The sequence below is a fragment of the Eucalyptus grandis genome, chromosome 10, assembly GCF_016545825.1.
Source record: "Eucalyptus grandis isolate ANBG69807.140 chromosome 10, ASM1654582v1, whole genome shotgun sequence".
In the NCBI taxonomy this organism is placed as follows: Eukaryota; Viridiplantae; Streptophyta; class Magnoliopsida; order Myrtales; family Myrtaceae; genus Eucalyptus; species Eucalyptus grandis.
In genome coordinates, this window is record NC_052621.1 from 2,817,521 (window position 1) to 2,839,490 (window position 21,970).

Here is a 21,970-nt window from a genome sequence, read left to right on the forward strand (position 1 = left end):
GAGATCATAATAACATGTAATTGACTAGGTCGATTGATCAATGATTTGATATGATGTTATGAATTGATTGGTTGATATGATTTGAGGCATCTGTAAATGATATTAATTTGCAGGATGGAGTTGAAGTCAAGGTAAGTCCTCTGACCCATGGTGTACTTAGGCAGCCATTCGAGCGTATTTTCTTCATAATCGAGTCTTAGGGGGTAGAACTCGCTGAGATATAGTCTCACCCCTTTGTGGGACAACATTTTAGGTCCATAGATGGCAGCACCTCCAGCTCCTCTCCCGAGCATTTTGGTATACCGGAGGAAATCACGAAATAGGTTATCACATTCCGATATACCACTACCCCAAAGGATTGGAATATGTACCAAGTGAAATCCACTTTTTGGGTTGATGTGGGTGAACCCTATAAGGTACCTCATAAATACCGGTCGTGGTATTGCCATTACAATGATGGACGAAGGGTGGCTCTGTGTTGAAATCTGATGTACATTTGTACATTTTGGAGGTTGCGTTCGGGAAAAGGGACAACGGATCTTAAGGGTGGATCGATGGTGAATGCAAATGATCCCAAGCTTGGTGATGATCCTGACTCTTCGGAGTGCTTAGCGGTGGGCTCGGCTAGAGCATGGAAGAAGGAGAGATCGTTGAGGAGGAGGAAGACCCGAAGGAGGATTGAAACCTCACTCCTGTATGCAAACTATGTTTCCTAAACTGGTTTTTGTAGGACTTGAAGTTTATGTTTGTATTGTGATATATATACAACTTTGGTTGTTTGTATATAAATGTGGTTGTTTTTAAAGGTTCGAAATTTTGTCATACTTTCCTATCCTATTGTTTTATTGTTTGCGGATTATTTATATGCTTCTGCATGCATATTAAAATAAAAGAGTCGGTGATGCCATGGGACGTCGTTATTTAATTGACCAAGCCGGGATGGTCGCGCACCCGAGGATCGGGGCGTGACACAATTTTTTTTTTTTAAAAAGGAAGAAGATGAAGATTGTAGAAGTTGAAGGCTTCGCCCTCACCGTTGATCCCCACCTTCGCCGAGACTGGCCAACAACGATGGGGAAGAGTTGGCCGATGTCGCCGAACCCTGATGAAGGTCCACAATCTTGGCCAATCGTCAACAAGGGCTTGCAAGTCATTGCTCAGATTTGGGGCGAGGGTCACCAGCATGGGCAGCCGGGCCAAGGGCCGTCGTTGGCTAGGCTAGGCCATTGCCACCGGTCGACCGGGGTCGCCAACTTTTGGCTAGGGCCTAGTGATAATGAGGAGATGATAGCGAGGGCTAAATCCTCCCCTTCTACAATCTTCATCCTTTTTTTTTAACAAAAAGATTTAATTTTATTAATATTAATACTAGAATTCAAAAAGGAGACAAAACAATGTTGTTTGGGCTCTTCTTTGATGACTTAGCACTCAGCACGAGCCGCATAAGTGAGTTATGTTAATAAAAAATTGCCACATAGGATTTTTGGTTAGGGTCGCTAGACTTGACACTTAGATGTCTCAATTTTAAAAAAAGTGACAATCATGTGTACTTTTCATAACTTTTAGCACTATTCACTCATATCAAAGTTTTGCCGTTTGTGTTGTACTTATGTTGGAAAACTTTGTTGTAAATTTTGTCGCGACCTTCTGGAGGAAACTAATGGATTACCAAGAGTAGTGCTTAGAGATCAGTTTGGATCCCTAATTTTCTTATGCAATAAATGACTAAATGTGAAGTTAAAATTTAGGTGTCAACAAAATTGCACTATCCCCTTCTTGAAAACTTTCTTGAAAAATTTGGTAGCGTCTAAGAAAACTTACACTTCCATTGATCTAGAAGGGGGATTTGCTTGTAGAGCTGCAATAAAAAAGTATTCCCTATGGGCAACACAAACAATCCTATGTTCTAACCGATGCCTTTCATCTCTAGCAAATTCACTAATGAACGCGACTACCAATATGGCGGTGACGTCTCGCCTACATTAGGTCACAACCTACTTCGATGGCATGTATGATTTTCAGTGACTTGAAAAATATATATTTGGCTCTTATTGTTATGAGTAGATTAAATTAGTTTTTTTTGCATAGAGTTCGAAGTAAACCATACCATCGTCATTCCCTTAACTTTATTTTTTTGGTCGTAGGTATAGAGCTAATTCATTGTAGGTTTGGCAAGCATTATTTTCTCAAATGGACATCGAGATCCTTATAGTAATGGAGGGTATAAAACCTCAAATGCTTCTCACCGTACAATCCATCCAAAGAGCAAAATTCCACATTACTTAATCATGCTTAACAATTTGATCTCTTTTTCAATCTTAGGGCCCTGAAGAATAATTTAGATAGTATTGCCACTATCTATACAAAGGAAGATACATAACTAGGCCACTTTATTTGTTACTTTGTGGCTCATCTCACATACTCGCAAATCACTCAAATGAAATCAATGGAAGGGAATCTACTCAAATTAGGAATCTAACTCCAAAGTAGAAAGTAATTTTGTAATTTCTTGATTGTTTGGGTATCAAATTGAATTTTCTACTTTGATTAGGTTTGTTCACGGCTTCAAACTCAAAATATACTCTCGTCACTAATTATGTGTTTTGCACTTTCTTCTTGCTTGGATTTATAACCAAAGCCACCGACAGATTCAGATCGGTCGGTCTTGTAGCGAAATATTGAAGTACGGATAATTGAATATATGCCAATCTTCTTGCTTTGAAACAATAATATGTTGAATTGCTATTACAAAAAATATCGATGATGAATTGATTCAAGAAGGCCATTTCAATAATAGATAAGAACAAAAGGCTAAATTCTCTGTATCTTACAAAAAAAGTTATCTTTATTTTTCTTCGTTTCAAATTTAACTCTTGTTGACTGGACTCACAGATAAAGAAAGATATGCACCGTCCAGCCGAGAAGTTAATTCTTTGGTGCGGCAACCTAGGATAGTTTTCTCCAACAGGAAAGAAACCGTCACGCGAATTACTATGGCCTGCAAGGAAAGAAAATGTAATACAAATAAGGTAGTAATTCTTCGGCAAACTAGGACACTTTCCCCTGACGGGAAAGAAATCGTGACGTGAATTAGTGTGGCCTTCAAGAAAAGAAAATTCAATCCAAATAAGGTAGTGATCTATTCAGATTCCTTTTTTCCCCCAATATACTTGGTTTAACAAACCTATTCACATCCTCCAATCGAATCAGGTCTTGTACACATGCTCAAATCCAAGATATGATTTAATAGTTTTAATGTGATTTGGCATAGAAAATAGTAGTACAAAATGGGATCGTGGGCTTCTCTGTATAAATGTGAACTGGTTGAAGCCAAAAAACATCTCGAGGATCCTCCTCTCTGCGTGCCTGCTTTAGCCTAAGCAATAACCACACACCCTAACATGTCTTCGTCACTTTATAGCATTTTGATCATTCTAATGCTTTTCTCAGCTTGTGCTGCTACCAAGAAGAACTTAGATGGTTACTATATTCCGAAGCTGAGCGTATTCCACCCAACGTTTATTCAAGATCCTACATGGGCGGTTCAAACTTCCATCTCGTCAAAAGACTTCCGAACTTTCTTTTACAATCAAACCCTCGATCATTTTAATTACAGGCCGGAAAGTTACACCACTTTCAAACAAAGATATATTATCAATTCCAAATACTGGGGTGGCGCAAATGCAAGTGCCCCGATCTTCGCTTTTCTCGGTGATGAAGAACCCATTGACAGCGGCACGACCGGTGCTGGGTTCATGACGGATAACGCGGCTGAGTTTAAAGCGCTTTTGGTCTATATAGTGTTGGTAAAATATGCTTCAAAATTGGGTAGTACAATGAAATCGGATCGAGTAAAACAACTCGGACTTTGAGGCGTGATATCACTTTCTTTAAGGATTTATTTGCCTCACAACGTTGCTAATGGTCACCGGCAAAAATCCTCCAGAATACAACAAAGTCTCGGATGAGAATACTAAATAGCAATTCTAGTATTTCTCGTCTCTCTAGGAAAACAATCGAAAAATTGGCTGCTGTTTTTCAGAAAGAAGACTCGAAAATGACCACACATTTCTTTCCGAAAAATGACAAGTATATATATGAAACAGTCTTGCAACTCTTCGTGAAAATTGCGAACAAACACGTCTTTAGAAAATTGTTCGGATAAACAAATGCGACTCTTCGGAAGAAGCCGAAAAACGAACAATTGCAATCCTTCGGAAAAATTAAAACCGAATAAGTAATTTTTCAAAGGTTGTCTTGAAAAGACACAAATAAAATTCGGAATAATTTTTTTTTTTAAATAGAATTTCGAATTTTCATTTATATTTCATTTCCGAAATTCTCAGATTAAAAGTCAACCTTTGAACTAAAATAAAAAATAAAATAAAAAATAAAAAATAAAAAACAAGGGATTAATGCTAATTAAACCGCGCCAAAATCGCGCAATTATCCGCGCACCCGCACGCGCAGGTATGGTGGGGTCGAGCCCCACCTAATCACTCCTTTAGCTACAAAAGGGAAATCCCACATTTTTAAACTGACCCTCCTGCTCCTACCTTTTCTATGTGGGACAAAGTAAAAAGCACTAATTTTGTTTTGACAAACAAAATTCCAACATATAGAGGTTATTAAATGCCCTATAAAATTTGCCTAATAGTACCTTCTTTTTCCCTTATGTTTGCCGTGCATATGTACACATTCACGCAACTTACAAACATAAATTTGAAATCTTGCAGCATCGTTTTTATGGTGAATCAATTCCATATGGGTGGACACTCGATAAAGCACTAAAAGACGCTAATACTCGCGGATATTTCAGCTCGGCGCAAGCACTTGCCGATTACGCGGAAATCCTTTTATATTTGAAACAGAAATTGAATGCCAAACATTCTCCGATAATTGTCAGTGGAGGATCATACGGGGGAAGTAAGTGAATATATTTTCACTTGTCAGCAATATGATTAATGCTTTAAATTGAATTGAAGAAAATAGCCCACTGCGTATTCTAATGTACGATTCCCATTGATTATAGTAAGATGTAATAAACACAAGTAATCTGCCAAAAGTCCTTGTTCTTGAACATATCATGGATAGAACTTTTCCTAAAGAGCGCTAGTCATATTGACAACGACAATCCATATGAAGTTTGATATAGCTTGCCCTGAACGGCATTGAAGAAAGTGCCTACCGTCAGGTTTACAAGGAATAGACCAACACCATATATTCTACATATCGCTTATAAGTAGGTATTTCAATCTTCATACGTTTGAATTTCAGTGCTAGCTGCATGGCTTCGATTGAAGTACCCTCATGTGGCGCTCGGAGCATTGGCATCATCTGCTCCAATTCTCGCCTTTCCGGACATCATGCCTCGGGATACATTCTATTCAGGAGTTGCAAAAGATTTTTTGGTAATCTTAATTGCTGGAATTATACCTTTTTTCCTTTAGCATGCATTTTCGTTAATCAAATCGATAACTTGAATAATTGTTTGGTTAATTTTCAGGAAGCTAGTTTTCTTGCCACCAAACCATTAGAAGATCCTGGGAGGAAATTGATAGAGTCGCTTCTGAGCCTCATGGTCTCGCAAAATTGAGCAAAACTTTCAAAACTTGCGGGTGCATGGATGATGGAATTGGGATCATACATCAAATTGTATTTTAGAGACTTCTCAGAATGTTCGGTAGGATAAGTAATTTTTAGAAGATGAGAAGTTGTTAGACATGTCTAATTGGAAAGTTATAGCATACATTGACAGTGAAGTGAACCTTTGCACAATCGGTCTACCCATTCTTGATTTGAGAAATTTCAGGTATCAACTCCCTCGCTTACCATCAAATTTAGGGCGGATAAGTCCGCGTGTGAAAAGCCTTTTCACATTAACAATTTATTCCTTAATAGCACGAACTTTCACTAGACAAAGGGAATGATTCTAACATGATACAATGGTTTTAAGCTCTGTTATTAATTTTTTTTTTAAAATATTGATGGATATGCTTTAGACGCGAATATACATCTAATTTTGCCTATATTTTATCTTTTGTTAGACCACTGGAAAGTTCTTCACAGCTCAAGGAGTACTTATAATTGAATATATGCCAATCTTCTTGCTTTGAAACAATAATATGTTGAATTGCTATTACAAAAAATATCGATGATGAATTGATTCAAGAAGGCCATTTCAATAGTAGATAAGAACAAAAGGCTAAATTCTCTATATCTTACAAAAAAGTATCTTTATTTTTCTTCGTTTCAAATTTAACTCTTGTTGACTGGACTCACAGATAAAGAAAGATATGCACCGTCCAGCCGAGAAGTTAATTCTTTGGTGCGGCAACCTAGGATAGTTTTCTCCAACAGGAAAGAAATCGTCACGCGAATTACTATGGCCTGCAAGAAAAGAAAATATAATACAAATAAGGTAGTAAATGTTCGGCAAACTAGGACACTTTCCCCTGACGGGAAAGAAATCGTGACGTGAATTAGTGTGGCCTTCAAGAAAAGAAAATTTAATCCAAATAAGGTAGTGAACTATTCAGATTCATTTTTTCCCCAATATACTTGGTTTAACAAACCTATTCACATCCTCCAATCGAATCAGGTCTTGTACACATGCTCAAATCCAAGATATGATTTGATAGTTTTAATGTGATTTGGCATAGAAAATAGTAAGTACAAAATGGGATCGTGGGCTTCTCTGTATAAATGTGAACTGGTTGAAGCCAAAAAACATCTCGAGGATCCTCCTCTCTGCGTGCCTGCTTTAGCCTAAGCAATAACCACACACCCTAACATGTCTTCGTCACTTTATAGCATTTTGATCATTCTAATGCTTTTCTCAGTTTGTGCTGCTACCAAGAAGAACTTAGATGGTTACTATATTCCGAAGCTGAGCGTATTCCACCCAACGTTTATTCAAGATCCTACATGGGCGGTTCAAACTTCCATCTCGTCAAAAGACTTCCAGACTTTCTTTTACAACCAAACCCTCGATCATTTTAATTACAGGCCGGAAAGTTACACTACTTTCAAACAAAGATATATTATCAATTCCAAATACTGGGGTGGCGCAAATGCAAGTGCCCCGATCTTCGCTTTTCTCGGTGATGAACTACCCATTGACAGCGCCACGACCAATGTTGGGTTCATGACGGATAACGCGGCTGAGTTTAAAGCGCTTTTGGTATATATAGAGGTAATTAAATGCCCTATTAAATTTGCCTAATAGTACCTTCTTTTTTCCCTTATGTTTGCCGTGCATATGTACACATTCACGCAACTTACAAACATAAATTTAAAATCTTGCAGCATCGTTTTTATGGTGAATCAATTCCATATGGTTGGACACTCGATAAAGCACTAAAAGACGCTAATACTCGCGGATATTTCAGCTCGGCGCAAGCACTTGCCGATTACGCGGAAATCCTTTTATATTTGAAACAGAAATTGAATGCCAAACATTCTCCGATAATTGTCAGTGGAGGATCATACGGGGGAAGTAAGTGAATCTATTTTCACTTGTCAGCAGTATGACTACTGCTTTAAATTGAATTGAAGAAAATAGCCCACTGCGTATTCTAATGTACGATTCCCATTGATTATAGTAAGATGTAATAAACACACATAATCTGCCAAAAGTCCTTGTTCTTGAACATATCATGGATAGAACTTTTCCTAAGGAGCGCTAGTCATATTGACAACGACAATCCATATGAAGTTTGATATAGCTTGCCCTGAACGGCATTGAAGAAAGTGCGCCTACCGTCAGGTTTACAAGGAAGAGACCAACACCATATATTCTACATATTGCTTATAAGTAGGTATTTCAATCTTCATACGTTTGATTTTCAGTGCTAGCTGCATGGCTTCGATTGAAGTACCCTCATGTGGCGCTCGGAGCATTGGCATCATCTGCTCCAATTCTCGCCTTTCCCGACATCATGCCTCAGGATACATTCTATTCAGGAGTTGCAAAAGATTTTTTGGTAATCTTAATTGCTGGAATTATACCTTTTTCCTTTAGCATGCATTTTCGTTAATCAAATCGATAACTTGAATAATTGTTTGGTTAATTTTTCAGGAAGCTAGTTTTTCTTGCCACCAAACCATTAGAAGATCCTGGGAGGAAATTGATAGAGTCGCTTCTGAGCCTCATGGTCTCGCAAAATTGAGCAAAACTTTCAAAACTTGCAGGTGCATGGATGATGGAATTGCGATCATACATCATATTGTATTTTAGAGATTTCTCAGAATGTTCCGTAGGATAAGTAATTTTTAGAAGATGAGAAGTTGTTAGACATATCTAATTGGAAAGTTATAGCATACATTGACAGTGAAGTGAACCTTTGCACAATCGGTCTACCCATTCTTGACTTGGGAAATTTCAGGTAGCAACTCCCTCCCTTACCATCAAATTTAGGGCGGATAAGTCCGCGTGTGGAAAGCCTTTTTCACATTAACAATTTATTCCATAATAGCACGAACTTTCTCTAGACAAAGGGAATAATTCTAACATGATACAATGGTTTTAAGTTCTGTTATTAATTTTTTTTTTTAAATATTGATGGATATGCTTTAGACGCGAATATACATCTAATTTTGCCTATATTTTATCTTTTGTTAGACCACTGGAAAGTTCTTCACAGCTCAAGGAGTACTTAAAATCAGTCTATGCAGTGTCTGCCCAGTACAATGATCCATTCAGACGTCCAGTGGAAGTGATATGCAATGCCATTAATGGAGCTTCTCCCAGAAATGACACTCTCAGGAAGATTTTCGCAGGCCTAGCGGCTTCCGACCGAAATTCGACCTGTTACATCAACCCACCTCCTACACCTCCATATCAAATTGACTTGGGTTGGCATTGGCAGGTACACACTATAATCGGATATCAATTTGAACTGGTAGCTTACTACTACCAGTTGAAATTGACTCGAATTATGTATTTAACTAAGCAAATGGAGGTTGTTTGAGTTTGCAGACATGTACCGAGATTGCAGCCCTTTGGAGCATCACCAACAATACTATGTTTCAACCAGCTCCCTCTGGCCTAGATAAATTTGTGACTCGCTGCAAGAGAGACTTCATCATCGCACCTCGGCAACACTGGGTCTCTACTTATTACGGTGGTCAAGTACGGTCACAAAAATAAAATCACATATATATGATACTCTTTTAATTTTCTTACACACACCAAACAACATATGTCACCCTTTCATTTCTTCACTGACTTTGGAAAATTGCAGGACATAGAACTTGTTTTGCACAGGTTCGCTAGTAATATTATTTTCTCCAATGGGCTTCAAGATCCTTTTAGCTATGGAGGGTACGTATAGCATCAAAACCTATAGATTTTCATGAAAACATTACTGATTTGGATAAGATTTCAAAATAGTTCTTCCATATTATCAATTGTAGGATTTTGAAGAGTATTTCAAATTCTGTCGTTGCGGTCTACACAGCTAAAGGTATGTGTTGACTCCACTTTGTGTCGAACCAAAGTCAAATGGAATGGATTATCTTTCCATCTTTAGATTTATGGAAGCGGATTCTGATACTGAAATTAATGCCGTGAAAATAATTTCTTGCTTGCAGGTTCTCATTGTTTGGACATAATGCCAGCTACAAAAAAGATCCTAAATGGTTGGTCAATCAGCGGAAAACCGAGGTTGAGATTATAAGAAAATGGATAGCCACATATCATGCGGATCTTCGTGCTTTTGGAAATTACTAGCATATGTCACAAGGGAATGTTGTTGCCTTCAATAATGCTAATAGCATTGAGAATAAAGACCAGAGTTGTGTGCTTCGTCTATTTTCTTGGGAGAAGTGTGAATTGAGATATCAAAATCATTAAACATTATAAAAAAAATTAACTAAAAGGAATAGTACACTCTAAACAAACGGATCGTTCTCCATTTTGCTGCCCTATGTGATATAGTAGCATTCAGCTATTTAGAGGGTACAGAGGCTCCAAACCGCTCTACATGCACAAGCACACAAACACATAAACGCGCACCTTTACAAGTTCAATGTAGATGCAAGTTTTTGGCAAAACCGCGCATGAAGAATCCAACCCCCAAATAAACACATCAACTCATTCAAGCATCTACGCCAGGCGATTCCACCCTATGTGTTGGGATATTATACGTGGAAACGACAGGATATTGCAATTTATGTCAATGCGAAATCATCGAGAAATAAACGAGAAAATTAGGACACCAGAAATTTACGTGGTTCGGTCCGAGTATCGGTACCTATGTCCATGGGAAGAGCCATACTAAAATAAGATAATTAGAGTTTGAATTCAATCGATCAAGTGTTTCCCACACCTAGATTTAACCCCAAACCCTAAATGTTTATAAATAACAACTCCAAGGTATAAACTCACGGCACAAAATTACCATGCGATGAAACGCTCTACGTACGACTTCGCAAGGCTTCAAGATCTTGCGGCGTGGACGTCTTCACGTACGTAGGACTTCCGCGGACGTTGAGCAGCTACTCCACACGTAGGGTTTTGTTTTCCTTTTATACGTGTGTGTCAAACTTTGGGCCCCACCGTGAATAAAAGAAATTCGGCCCACTTCACGTGCATGGAACTCGGCGGCTTCTCACGACTAAAGAAGACCTGCAAAAGAAAAAATTGTTTTATACGTGGGTGTGCCCAAGGTCAAAACACCAAGGTCAAAAGTTTGACCTTAGGCCCCACCTTTCCTCTTTGGTTCTACGAAGCAGCGTCCCACGCTTCTTCCTTTGTAGCCTTTTCTTTTTCTTTTACTTTAATTCCTTCACGAGTCCAACGAATTTCCCCATCCAATTTAAACTCGAGACATAATTTAACAATTCTCCACCTTGGCTCGATGTTTGAAGCCAAGTTATAGTGCTCAACCTTGGCTCGATGTTTGAAGCCAAGTTATAGTGCTCATCATCCATGCTGCTCTCTCAATGCCCCGACGGGCGCTCACTCTCCATAGACGCCAATAGAGCTCAAGCAGAGCTTGAGCTTCGTCAAAAGAACAGATTTAGTCATCATGTCTGCTGGGTTATCTGCTGTAGCAATCTTTTTAACAATAACAATACCCTTAGCTAAGACATCTCGGATGAAGTGGTACTTGATGTTGATATGCTTCGTTCGCTCGTGATAAACTGGATTATACGCCAAATATATCGCACATTGGTTATCATAGTGTATATCCACACTTTTCTGTTCTAACCCAAAGTCCGAGAGCAAACTTTGTAGCCATATCGCCTCTTTCGCTACAAAGGTTAGTGCCATGTACTCTGCCTCAGTCGAAGACAAGGCAATGTGATCCTGTAAGGACGCTTTCCAATTAATTGCACCACCCGCTAGCGTAAACACGTACCCTACTAAAGATCTGCAATCATCCAAGTCATCGGTGTGATCTGAATCCACAAAGCCAGTGGTCTTACTGTCATTGCTGTCCCTTCGATATACTATACCCACGTCTATTGTCCCCTTCAAATATCTGAGGATCCACTTCACAGGATCATCATGAGCTTTACTAGGATGCTTCATATAGAGACTAACCACGCTCACAGCTTGTGAAATATTAGGTCTAGTGCACACCATAACATACGTAATACTACCCACGGCACTAGAATAAGGAACACGGGACATATGCTCCTCCTCCTCCTCAGTCTGCGGTGATAATTTATCTGAAAGTTTAAAGTGTTTCGATAAAAGTGTATTTACAGATTTTGCCGACTGCATATTAAAACGTGCTACGATCTTCTTAATATATTTCTTCTAAGATAGACGTAAAACTCCTGTAGCCCTGTCACTCAAAATCTCCATACCCAAAATTTTCTTTGCTACACCTAAATCTTTCATCTCAAATTCAGTATTTAACTGCCTCTTCAGCACATCAACATCAGACATATTCTTAACTGCTATCAGCATATCATCAACATATAAGAGTAGATAAATCAAAGAACCATTATCCAATCTCATATAGTAGACACAACTATCCACCTGACTTTTTGAATAGTCTTGACTAGTCATGAAAGCATTAAAACGTTTATACCACTGCCTAGGAGACTGTTTCAGCCCATACAAAGATTTCTTTAACAAGCAAACATGACCTTCCTTACCCAGAATAGCAAATCCCTCTGGTTGCCTCATGTAAATCTGCTCCTCCAACTCACCGTGAAGAAACACAGTTTTTATATCTAGTTGCTCTAACTCAAGATCCTGCGAAGCAACTAAGGCAAATAAAATATGAATAGAAGTATGTCTTACCACAGGAGAGAACACCTCATTGTAGTCAATGCCCTCACACTGTGTATATCCCTTCACCATAAGTCTTGCCTTATACCTCGCCGCTTCAACACCGGGAATGCCCTCTTTCTGTTTGAAGACCTATTTACTTTCGACAATCTTTTGGCTCTACGGTACTTTGACCAGCTCCATGTCTGATTTCGATAGAGTGATTCCATCTCTTCACTCATAACCCCTAACCACCTGCGACGACTCCGAATTAGCCATCGCCTCGAGTAAAACGAAGGCTCATCTATCTCCACCTCATCACCTACAGTCTGCCGCGGCTTTGCTGATTGTTCACTATCACCGACTTTAGGAACTACGGCTTCATTTGCAGTCTCAACCTCTGTTACCTTTGAGGTCTCCAGAGTCTCCACCTGAAGCTCCACCTCACTTATGACACCATGATCTGTCTTCTCTACTGGTTGTGTCTCAGAACTCCTCTGTTGAAGCATTGCAGTTTCGTCAAAGATTACATCTCTGCTGATTAGAAAACCGAGTGATCTGGGATCGGTGCACCACAACCGGTAGCCTTTCACCCCATGTGCATAACCTAGAAATATGCACTTCTTTGCCCTCGGCTCAAGCTTACCATCACTCACATGAGCATACGCAGGACATCCGAATATACGTAATCCGGAATAATCAATAAGTTTTCCTGACCATACTTCCTCAAGAGTCTTCTACTCGATAGTAGACGATGGAGATCGATTTACCAGGTAACATGCCATGTTCACTGCTTCGGCCCAAAATTCCTTGCTAAGTCCTGCATGCGAAAGCATGCATCTAGCTCACTCAAGCAAAATTCTGTTCTTCCGTTTTGCCACGCCATTCTGCTGTGGTATCCTAGGTACTATGCGGTGTCTCACAATACCTTCTTTCTCGCCGAACTCGGTAAAATCTTTACCACAGAACTCCATGCCATTATCGGTTCTCAAGCACTTGATTTGCTTATCTGATTGCTTCTCAATCAATGCCTTAAATTTCTTGAACCGATTAAACACATCATATTTGTGCTTCAAAAAGTATACCCATACCTTTCTCGAATAATCGTCGATAAATGTAAGTATATATCAAGCACCTCCTCTCGAAGGAACCGAAGACATGCCCCAAACGTCTGAATGAATATATTCAACTGGTCGTTTGGTCGAATGAATAGCTGTAGTAAACTTAACTCGATGCTACTTCCCATAGATGTGGTGCTCACATAAGTCCAGCTTTCCTATTTTCTAACCACTCAACAACCCCCTTTCACTCAGCATCGTCATACCTGCCTCACTCATGTGCCCTAAACGCATATGCCATAATTGAGTCAAGTTAGAATCTGACTCACCTGATGAAACTTAGCGGTTCGGTCACGGTCTCTCCGAGTAGATGATAGAGAGTATTCACTTTCTTCTAATTCATCACTGTCATGGCACCTTGTTGACACCTAATTTTGGAAAAATAAAATGACATTTTGAAAAGAAAAAAGTAAAAAAAGGGGAAAATTGATTTGATTGATTATGCATGGAAGTTTGAAATTCTGATGAGTATTCAGATTTTGATAAATGTAGAAAGAATTGAAAAATCAGGTGAACAAAGGGAAGGGATTTTGATAAAATGGAAGGAATCAATGCAAAATCGAGCTGATTGCGAAATCATGCTCCGATTTGCATCCATGATTTAATGCAATAGAAGATGAAAGTTTAAATTTGCCAAAGAAAGCGGCCGATTGGAACCACTATAAAAAGGAGTTGACCTACACTAGGTTCAAGGGAGCGAATTCAAAAATTCATAACAAAAAAGAAGTGCGAGAGAAAGTTCGTGCAAAGGAAAGCTGTGGAGAGAGTTTCCTTTATTTTTATTACTTCCTTTGGTCTTTTCAAAGTCAAAAAAAAAAAAATTACTTTTGGCTGAAAGGGGCAGAAAGTACATGAGACAGAGAGAGGTAGTGACGCGAGAGAAGGGTAAAAAAAGAAGAAAAGAAAAAAAAAAAGAAGAAAGGTTCTTTGTTCATCTTCCTCGAAGGGCTATCGGCATTACTGCGATCACCTTTGCTGGTCCCTGTGCCGCCGCGCTTCCGTCCGACGCAACCCGCAGCAGCATCACCTCCGCGTCCTCTTGCCGTCACCGCTCGCCACCGCCCAGACCACCTCCGACGCTCGCCTTAGCCTAGCGCTTGCCGGTCTCCGTTCACTACTCCAGCAACGCACTCCCCTCGCCTCTGCACCTACTTTACATTTTGCCCGTCCTCTCGCCCTCGCAACAATCGCGCCGCCCTGCGGCAATCGACGCCGCCGCGCATCTGCACCCGCGAGTTCGCTTGGACGTCCCTCATCGGTGACCTGCGACGACCCAGCAACCTCTGCGCACTAGCACCCGTAAGCCTCGCCGCGCAGCAACTAGCGCACACCACCCAACGACCCCCTGCGACGTTGTAGCAGCCCGAGAACCCCCGCCAGCCATCGCGACTTGTTGCTGCCTAGCGCGACGCCGAAGCTCCAAAGCCCGCCACTCCTGACCTCGCCGCGCCACCATCTTTGCACCGCCCATCGCCACTCGTCTCCCTCCGCTTTGAGCCCATTGTCGGTCGCGCGAACCTCGCCCAAAGCAACACCGACGCCGCGAGCACCCAAATCCGACGCCGCCTCTGTTGTTTTTGTAGCACCGCCGCTCGAAGCTTTGCCGCCGCGACCTGTTGCTACCCGGCCCTCGCGAGCTCCAAAGCTTGCCGCTCCCGACCTTGCCGCGCCACCGCACCGCCTCCACTTGCGATCCGCTTCCCCGTCGACGCCACTTGTCCTCTCTTGAGCCTTAGATGGTTTATTTATTTTTATTCATTTATTTGTTTATATTTTAAGTTTTGTTATTATTATTTAAGTTAGAACATGCTATATTAATGTTAATTATTTGTATTGTTTAGACATCATCCATAGGGATTTCGTCCGGAATTATTGTAATTATTAATTTAATCCGAGAGACATCGGATTATTTTTTAATTATATTAATTTTTGGGTTTTTTGGTAGAATTTTAATTGTTAAATCATCATAATTATTAATTTGATTCGTAAGACTTCGGATCAGATTTTTAATTATTTTGATCTCTTTTGTCGTGATAATTAGGGTTAAGATAATCGTTAATTTGACTCGTAAGACAACAGGTTATTTTTTCGATTATTTTAATCATTTATTTTGTTGATAGCTTAGATTTAATATTTATTTAATAATTACTTATCTTTTTAAAAAAACTAAAAAATCAAAAAAATCAAAAAATCAAAATTCTGCATGAGCATATAGGTTTAGTAAATCAGACATGTAGGTTTAGTAAATTAGAATTTCCTAGGATTACATTTTTAGGGTTGCATTTTTAGAATAAGTTAGGATTGGACCTAAGTTAATTTTTAGATAATGCTCGCACATTTTAATTATATCATTTTTCAAAAATATTTCTAAGATAAGATAGAGTTTAAATAGATTAAGTAGGGTTTTCATAAATTCTAAACTTCAATAAAAAAAATACAAAAATACAAAAATCTAGGTGCATGTTAATTAGTTCGCATAATATGATAATTTAATTAGAACTTGTTAGTAAAGTTAGGTCATAAGGTGCATAATAACTAGTTTGCATAATAGGCCCATTTAATTAGAATTTGCACATTAATAAGATTAAGTCATTTAGTTTTAAAATGCATTTTTATAAAATTAAGAAAACCCAAAAAATGATTGCTTGTTTTGTGTGATGCAATTTATTTATTTGAATGTTTTAATAATGGATGAGCACCCGTGTGATCACCACATTTGCATGATAGTGATTTAGCTTAAAATAAATCCAAGCTACTTGCAAAAATATTTTAAAAATTAAAAGAAATGGTACCGAAAGGGCATTAGAAAATTCTAGTGTAACCAAGTCCCGTACCCTTAGTCTACGGTTCGTAAGAGTAAAATAACTTTCCCGTTATTTTACTTAGGTGTCTAATCAACCTACCATAAACCGATTAGTGGCGACTCCTAGTTAATAACCTCTTGCATATTTAAAAATTTAGACTTAAGTCACGATTTGGTATGGGCTTGGGAGAGCTCGAGCTAAATTTAAAAACTTAATAGTCCATTAACCTAGTTTTAGGTGGTGCACCCGAAAATTTAGGTCGCGACACACCTCGGGAGATCTTCATTACTCCACCTTCAGCGATGTACCTGCACTCGATGTCATCGAGTGTCCCCAGAGAAAAAGGTTCTTCTTGAGTTTCGGTACATGCCTCATATCTGTCAATGTGCAAACCACCCCATCGTGCATCCGGATCCGAATTATCCCTATCCCCATAGCTTTACAGACTGCATTATTCCCCAAAAGAACCCTACCACTATCTGCAGCTTGGTAAGTAGTAAACCAGTTCTTATGAGGCGTCATATGATAAAAACACCTCGAATCTAGCACCCATTCGTTTCCTGACAAAGTAGCAGTCACACACAAAATAGCTTCTGCATCCCTATTGCTCCCCTCAGCAACGTTTGTCACACTGCTTGTGGCGATCATTTATCAACTTTATTTCTCCGCTTTGGACGCTTTGGACAATCTCTCCTAAAGTGCCCTTCCTCGTGACACTCAAAGCACTTCACATGTCCCTTGGACTTTTTATTGCGTAATTTTAATCTACTTTTACCTCTGCTACTACTAGGCTCTCAATGTTGTTCTCTACCCCGAATCGTCAGTGCTTGCGCTACTCTTTTTGCCAGATCGTCATCTCGCAACTTTCTCTGCCACTCCTTAGAGAATAAGGCGGACTTTACCTCTTATGAGGTAACAGTAGTACGCTCCTGCAATAGCGAATCAGTAAAGTGCTCCTATGACTCTGGTAAAGAGGCTAACAACATCATGCCCCTGCTCTTCATCATCAAGTATCTTACCGACATTCTTCGATCCAACATGAGTTTATTAAATTCATCTAGGTGGGTTACGATAGACGTACCTTAAGTATATCTAAATTAAAACATCTATTTCAGCATATACAAGTGATTGTTCAAACCTTTCTTTACATAGAGTGTTTGAAGTTTTGCCCATAATCTTTTGCAGCATCCTTCTCCTTAATAACCTCTAATAAGACATCATCCGACAAATTTAACAGGATTATGCTCTTTGCTTTTTCCATAAGCTCTACCCTCTCTAAAGCTTTCATTATAATCGGCAACTCATCTTCACCATCTAGTGCCTTGGCCAAACCCCGTGTTGTCAATAAAGCCCGCATCTTGATGCTCCATAACACAAAGTTATTTCTCCCATCAAACTTCTCAATTTCAGATTTCCTTTCAGACATAATTGTAATAACAGAATTTCCAAATAATAATGAGACAAGCAAAAGCCCCAAATCATAATCAAGAAATCCAACCCCAAGCTCTGATACCTATTGTTGGGATATAATACGCGAAAACGACATAATCTTGCAATTTACGTCAACGTGAAATCACCGGAGAAATAAACGAGAAAATCAGAACACCAAAAATCTACGTTGTTCGGTCCGAGTATTGGAACCTACGTCCACGGGAAGAGTCGGTAGCAAATAATCCACTAAAATCGGATAATCGAGTTTCTGATCGCTCAATCGATCAAGTGTTTTTTCCACACCTAGATTTAACCCCAAACCCTAAGTGTTTATAAATAACAACTCCAAGGGTATAAACTCACGGCACAAAATTACCATGTGATGAAACGCTCTACGTACGACTGACGCAAGGCTTCAAGATCTTGCGGCGTGGACGTCTTCACGTACGTAGGACTTCCGCGGACGTTGAGCAGCTACTCCACACGTAGGGTTTTGTTTTCCTTTTATACGTGTGTGTCAAACTTTGGGCCCCACCGTGAATAAAAGAAATTCGGCCCACTTCACGTGCATGGAACTCAGCGGCTTCTGACTGGACTAAAGAAGACCTGCAAAAGAAAAAAACTGTTTTATACGTGGGTGTGCCCAAGGTCAAAAGTTTGACCATGGGCCCCACCTTTCCTCTTTGGTTCTACGAAGCAGCATCCCACGCTTCTTCCTTCGTAGCCGTTTTTTTCTTTAAATTTAATTCCTTCACGAGTCGAGCGAATTTCCCCATCCAATTTAAACTCTAATTCATTCACGAGTTGAGCGAATTTCCCCATCCAATTTAAACTCGAGACATAATTTGACACTATATATGTACCCAATCTTGTCATGCAAAAACCCAAACCACGCAACTCATTAACATCTTAGAAATGACTCAAACAAGCTTAGAAAGAGTACAACAAACGCAGGATTATCATTATTGAGCTTAGGAATCAACAGCAGATTCATTCTAATTCAGGAACAAAAAGAAGCCAAGGCACAGAAACAGGTCACTATTTGCCAATGACCCAGAAAGCAAGCAAAAAACGCTTCGAAACAAAATTGCAAGCGAAAACCCACTTCAATCGATGCTGGAAAGCAAGCACCACGACACCAGACGGTCTATCTGGGAATTGGGTTATCCAGAATTGAAAATGGCCGAGCAAATTAAAGGAAAATCCTGCATTCATCCCTCTTTTGAACTGTGGCCAGGAATTTTTGTGGTATATCTGGAAATCGAGGAACCGCATCATCTTTCATAAGAGAAAAAACCAGATCCGAAGCTCCTCTTCACAAACGCCACGGCTCTGCAAGAGAACATGGTAAGATGGAGCGAACAAATTGGGGGAAACAAAAGGACTCAAGGCCGGAACTTACCTCAGATCTGGAAACCGCCCGACGGGGGCTCGCTAAAAGATCAACGTCAATGTCGATGGTTCAGAGGAGCCATCACTTGTGATTGTGAGATTCAGACCATTCGTGCGAGCACAACTGAAGTTGTAGAAACATAAGAAGGAGAAACACACAAAGAAAGAAGAGCTGTCTGCATAAATGTTTATAAAGACTGACACCATGGCCTTTATATAGACTTTGCACCAACAAGTAACTATCCACAGCCCACTAACTTCACATGTGCAGCAATGACCCCATAGATTAGGAGTACTGCTCAACAGACTACTAACACGTGAAAAACAAATTAAAGAGAAAATTGACTTATTAAACATTCCCTCCCTTAAACTGATGTTGCAAACATTCAGCTTAAGGGACCTTTTGGAATATCCAACAAGCAGACACCAATGAACTTTCTCAGCTTTTGAAACGTGGGCAACTTTAGAGGCTTGGTGAATATATCGGTCACTTGATCTTCACTTTTGCAGAAAACTAGCTCAATTACTTCATCATTTGTAAGATCCCTCAAGAAGTGATACTTCACATCTCTATGCTTGCTCCTCCCATGTAGAACCGGAGTTTTGGAGAGTTTGATGGCTGAGCCGTTGTCACAATAGATTGCAACTGCTTCTTGCTGTTTGAACTAAAGCTTTCCAAGAATATTCCATGTAACCATATGACTTGACAAACACATGAAGTTGTAGCTACAAATTCTACTTCAGTTGTTGATAAAGTGACAATTGATTGCTTCTCTAAAGACCATGAAACTACCCCCAAACCAAGTAGACATACCTTGAAGTACTTCTTCTATCATCAACACCTCCAGCATAATTGCTATCTGTAAATCCAAACAAATCTAACTTTTTTCCCCTTTTTATAAAACTACCAACAATTTTTACTTCCTTGCAAATAGCAAAAAATCCTTTTTGTAGCTTGCCAATGTAACTCTATCTAATGCTCCATTTACCTACTTATAAGGCTCATGGCATGCATGGTATTTGGTCTTGTCCCCGTTAAATACATTAGGCTTCCAACAATTTGCTTGTAGAGAGTGCCTTCCACCTTGCTTTCATCAGGATCCTTCAAGAGCTTCAATCCAAATTCAGTTGGAGTAGTCACAAGGTTGCAATTATTCATTTGAAACCTGCCCAACGTCTCTTGAACATACTTCTTCCGAGACATAAAGATTCCAGTTACAGATTGAATCACTTATATACCCAGAAAATAATGCATCAATTCAAGATTAGTCATTTCAAATTCATCCATCATAGACTTCTTAAATTTGTCAAACATGGCACCATCATTCCTAATAAAAATAAGATCATCCACATATAAGCATACAAGAAACAACTTTCCATCATCACCAATTTTAAAAAAGAGTATATGCTCATATAGACATTTTCTAAATCCTTCCTTTAAAAAATAGACATCAATGCGACTATACCAAGCTCGGGAGCTTGTTTTAACTCATATAGTGCCTTTTTTAATCTATAAACTTTATGTTCACTACCAAGCTTCATAGAACCAGAAAGTTGATCAACAAATACCTTTTCTTGGAGGTCACCATGCAAGAATGCTGACTTCACTTCCAAATGGAAGATAGGCCATGAATTACGTACTACTAATGCAATCGCCAATCTGATTGTGTCAAAATTTTGCTATAGGTGCAAATACTTCTTTGTAGTGCACTCCAGATTCTTGCTTGTAGCCTTTTGCCACCAAGCAAACTGTCAATTTCACTATGCTTGTTCAATTTTGTCTTATACACCCACTTGACTTGTGTCCTATTGATAATTTGTCAACTCCCAAGTGTTATTCCTCTCAGTAGCTACAATTTCTTCATCCATTTCTATCCTCCAATTTTCTTTTTGTACTACTTTATCAAAGTTTGTTAGATCACAATCTAAAAACAAAGCGAAATGGGTAAGTGGATCTTCATATTAATCAACTCCTATTACTTCACGGTCACTCATCAATGTAGGCCTCCGTCGAACACGATGAGGCCGATGTTCAAGCTTTGCAACTACGACTATACTTTGGGCATTCCTTGTGGTGATTTGGGTTCTTGTGGGTTTGTCATGCCCCGATCCTCCGAGCTGCATGCCCATCCCTACTTGGTCGATTATATAGTGACATCTCAGGATGCATTGCCAACCCATTTATTTTAATATGCATGCAGAAACGAATAATAATCCCCAGACAGCAATCAAATGGGATAGAAAAGTAGGGTCACAAATTTTCAAACCCAAAACAAACATTTTATAAACAAGCGAGTTTATATACAAGGCCGGACAATTTACAAAAATATCGACTTGACAAAAGGGAACTGTCCTAGGACTAATTAGTTGGATACATTCATCGATTCTGCTTTCTCCACCTTCCCAAACTCCGGGACTTTCGGTCTTCCACGACCATTACCTAGGGACCTAAAAATGTTTTCCCACAACAGGGTGAGACGATTAGGAAGAAAATACGCCCTAAGGGTTGCCTAAGCACAACCACGAGTCAAAGGACTTGCCTTGATCAATTCCTTCCTGCAAGTTAGTTTAATTAATAAATACTAACTACCCATATCATCCAACCAAGTTAAATCAAATCATCGATCAATTGACGGAGTCGATTACATGTCATCGAGACCATCACATGGTCATTTCGATTAGTCATTCTCGACTCTTAATCATGGTCCAACGAGCACGACCTACTAAATCTTCAGCGATGAATCACGGCCCAATGGACACAACCCAGATTAAGTGGTAATCACGACCCCACAGGCATAATTTAGGTTAAGTGTTAATCATGGCCCCACAGGCATAATCTAGATTTAGCGATAATTAGGGCCCCACATGCATAATCTAGATTTTGTGATAATCATGGCTCCACAGGCATAATCTAGATTTAGTGGTAATCACGGCCCCATAGGCATAATCTAGATTTAATGGTAATCACAGCCCCACAAGCATAATCTAGATTTAGT

The 21,970-nt window shown here is 39.5% G+C and overlaps 2 protein-coding genes across 2 annotated transcripts; both read left to right on the top strand.

Moving 5' to 3' along the window:
• Positions 1 to 1,071: 1,071 nt before the first annotated feature.
• Positions 1,072 to 5,664, top strand: LOC108955533 (lysosomal Pro-X carboxypeptidase-like). The gene is made up of 5 exons (XM_039303665.1): positions 1,072 to 1,270; positions 3,451 to 3,800; positions 4,737 to 4,926; positions 5,278 to 5,411; positions 5,515 to 5,664. The coding sequence occupies exons 1-5, from the start codon at positions 1,072 to 1,074 to the stop codon at positions 5,662 to 5,664; spliced, it is 1,023 nt and encodes a 340-aa protein (XP_039159599.1).
• A 1,129-nt stretch (positions 5,665 to 6,793) lies between these two features.
• LOC104423342 (lysosomal Pro-X carboxypeptidase) lies at positions 6,794 to 9,733 on the top strand. The gene is given in 10 exon segments (XM_018863474.2): positions 6,794 to 7,195; positions 7,309 to 7,498; positions 7,852 to 7,985; positions 8,081 to 8,193; positions 8,624 to 8,870; positions 8,981 to 9,133; positions 9,246 to 9,325; positions 9,418 to 9,467; positions 9,595 to 9,627; positions 9,630 to 9,733. Coding segments are annotated over 10 exon segments (1,506 nt in total).
• Positions 9,734 to 21,970: the final 12,237 nt, after the last annotated feature.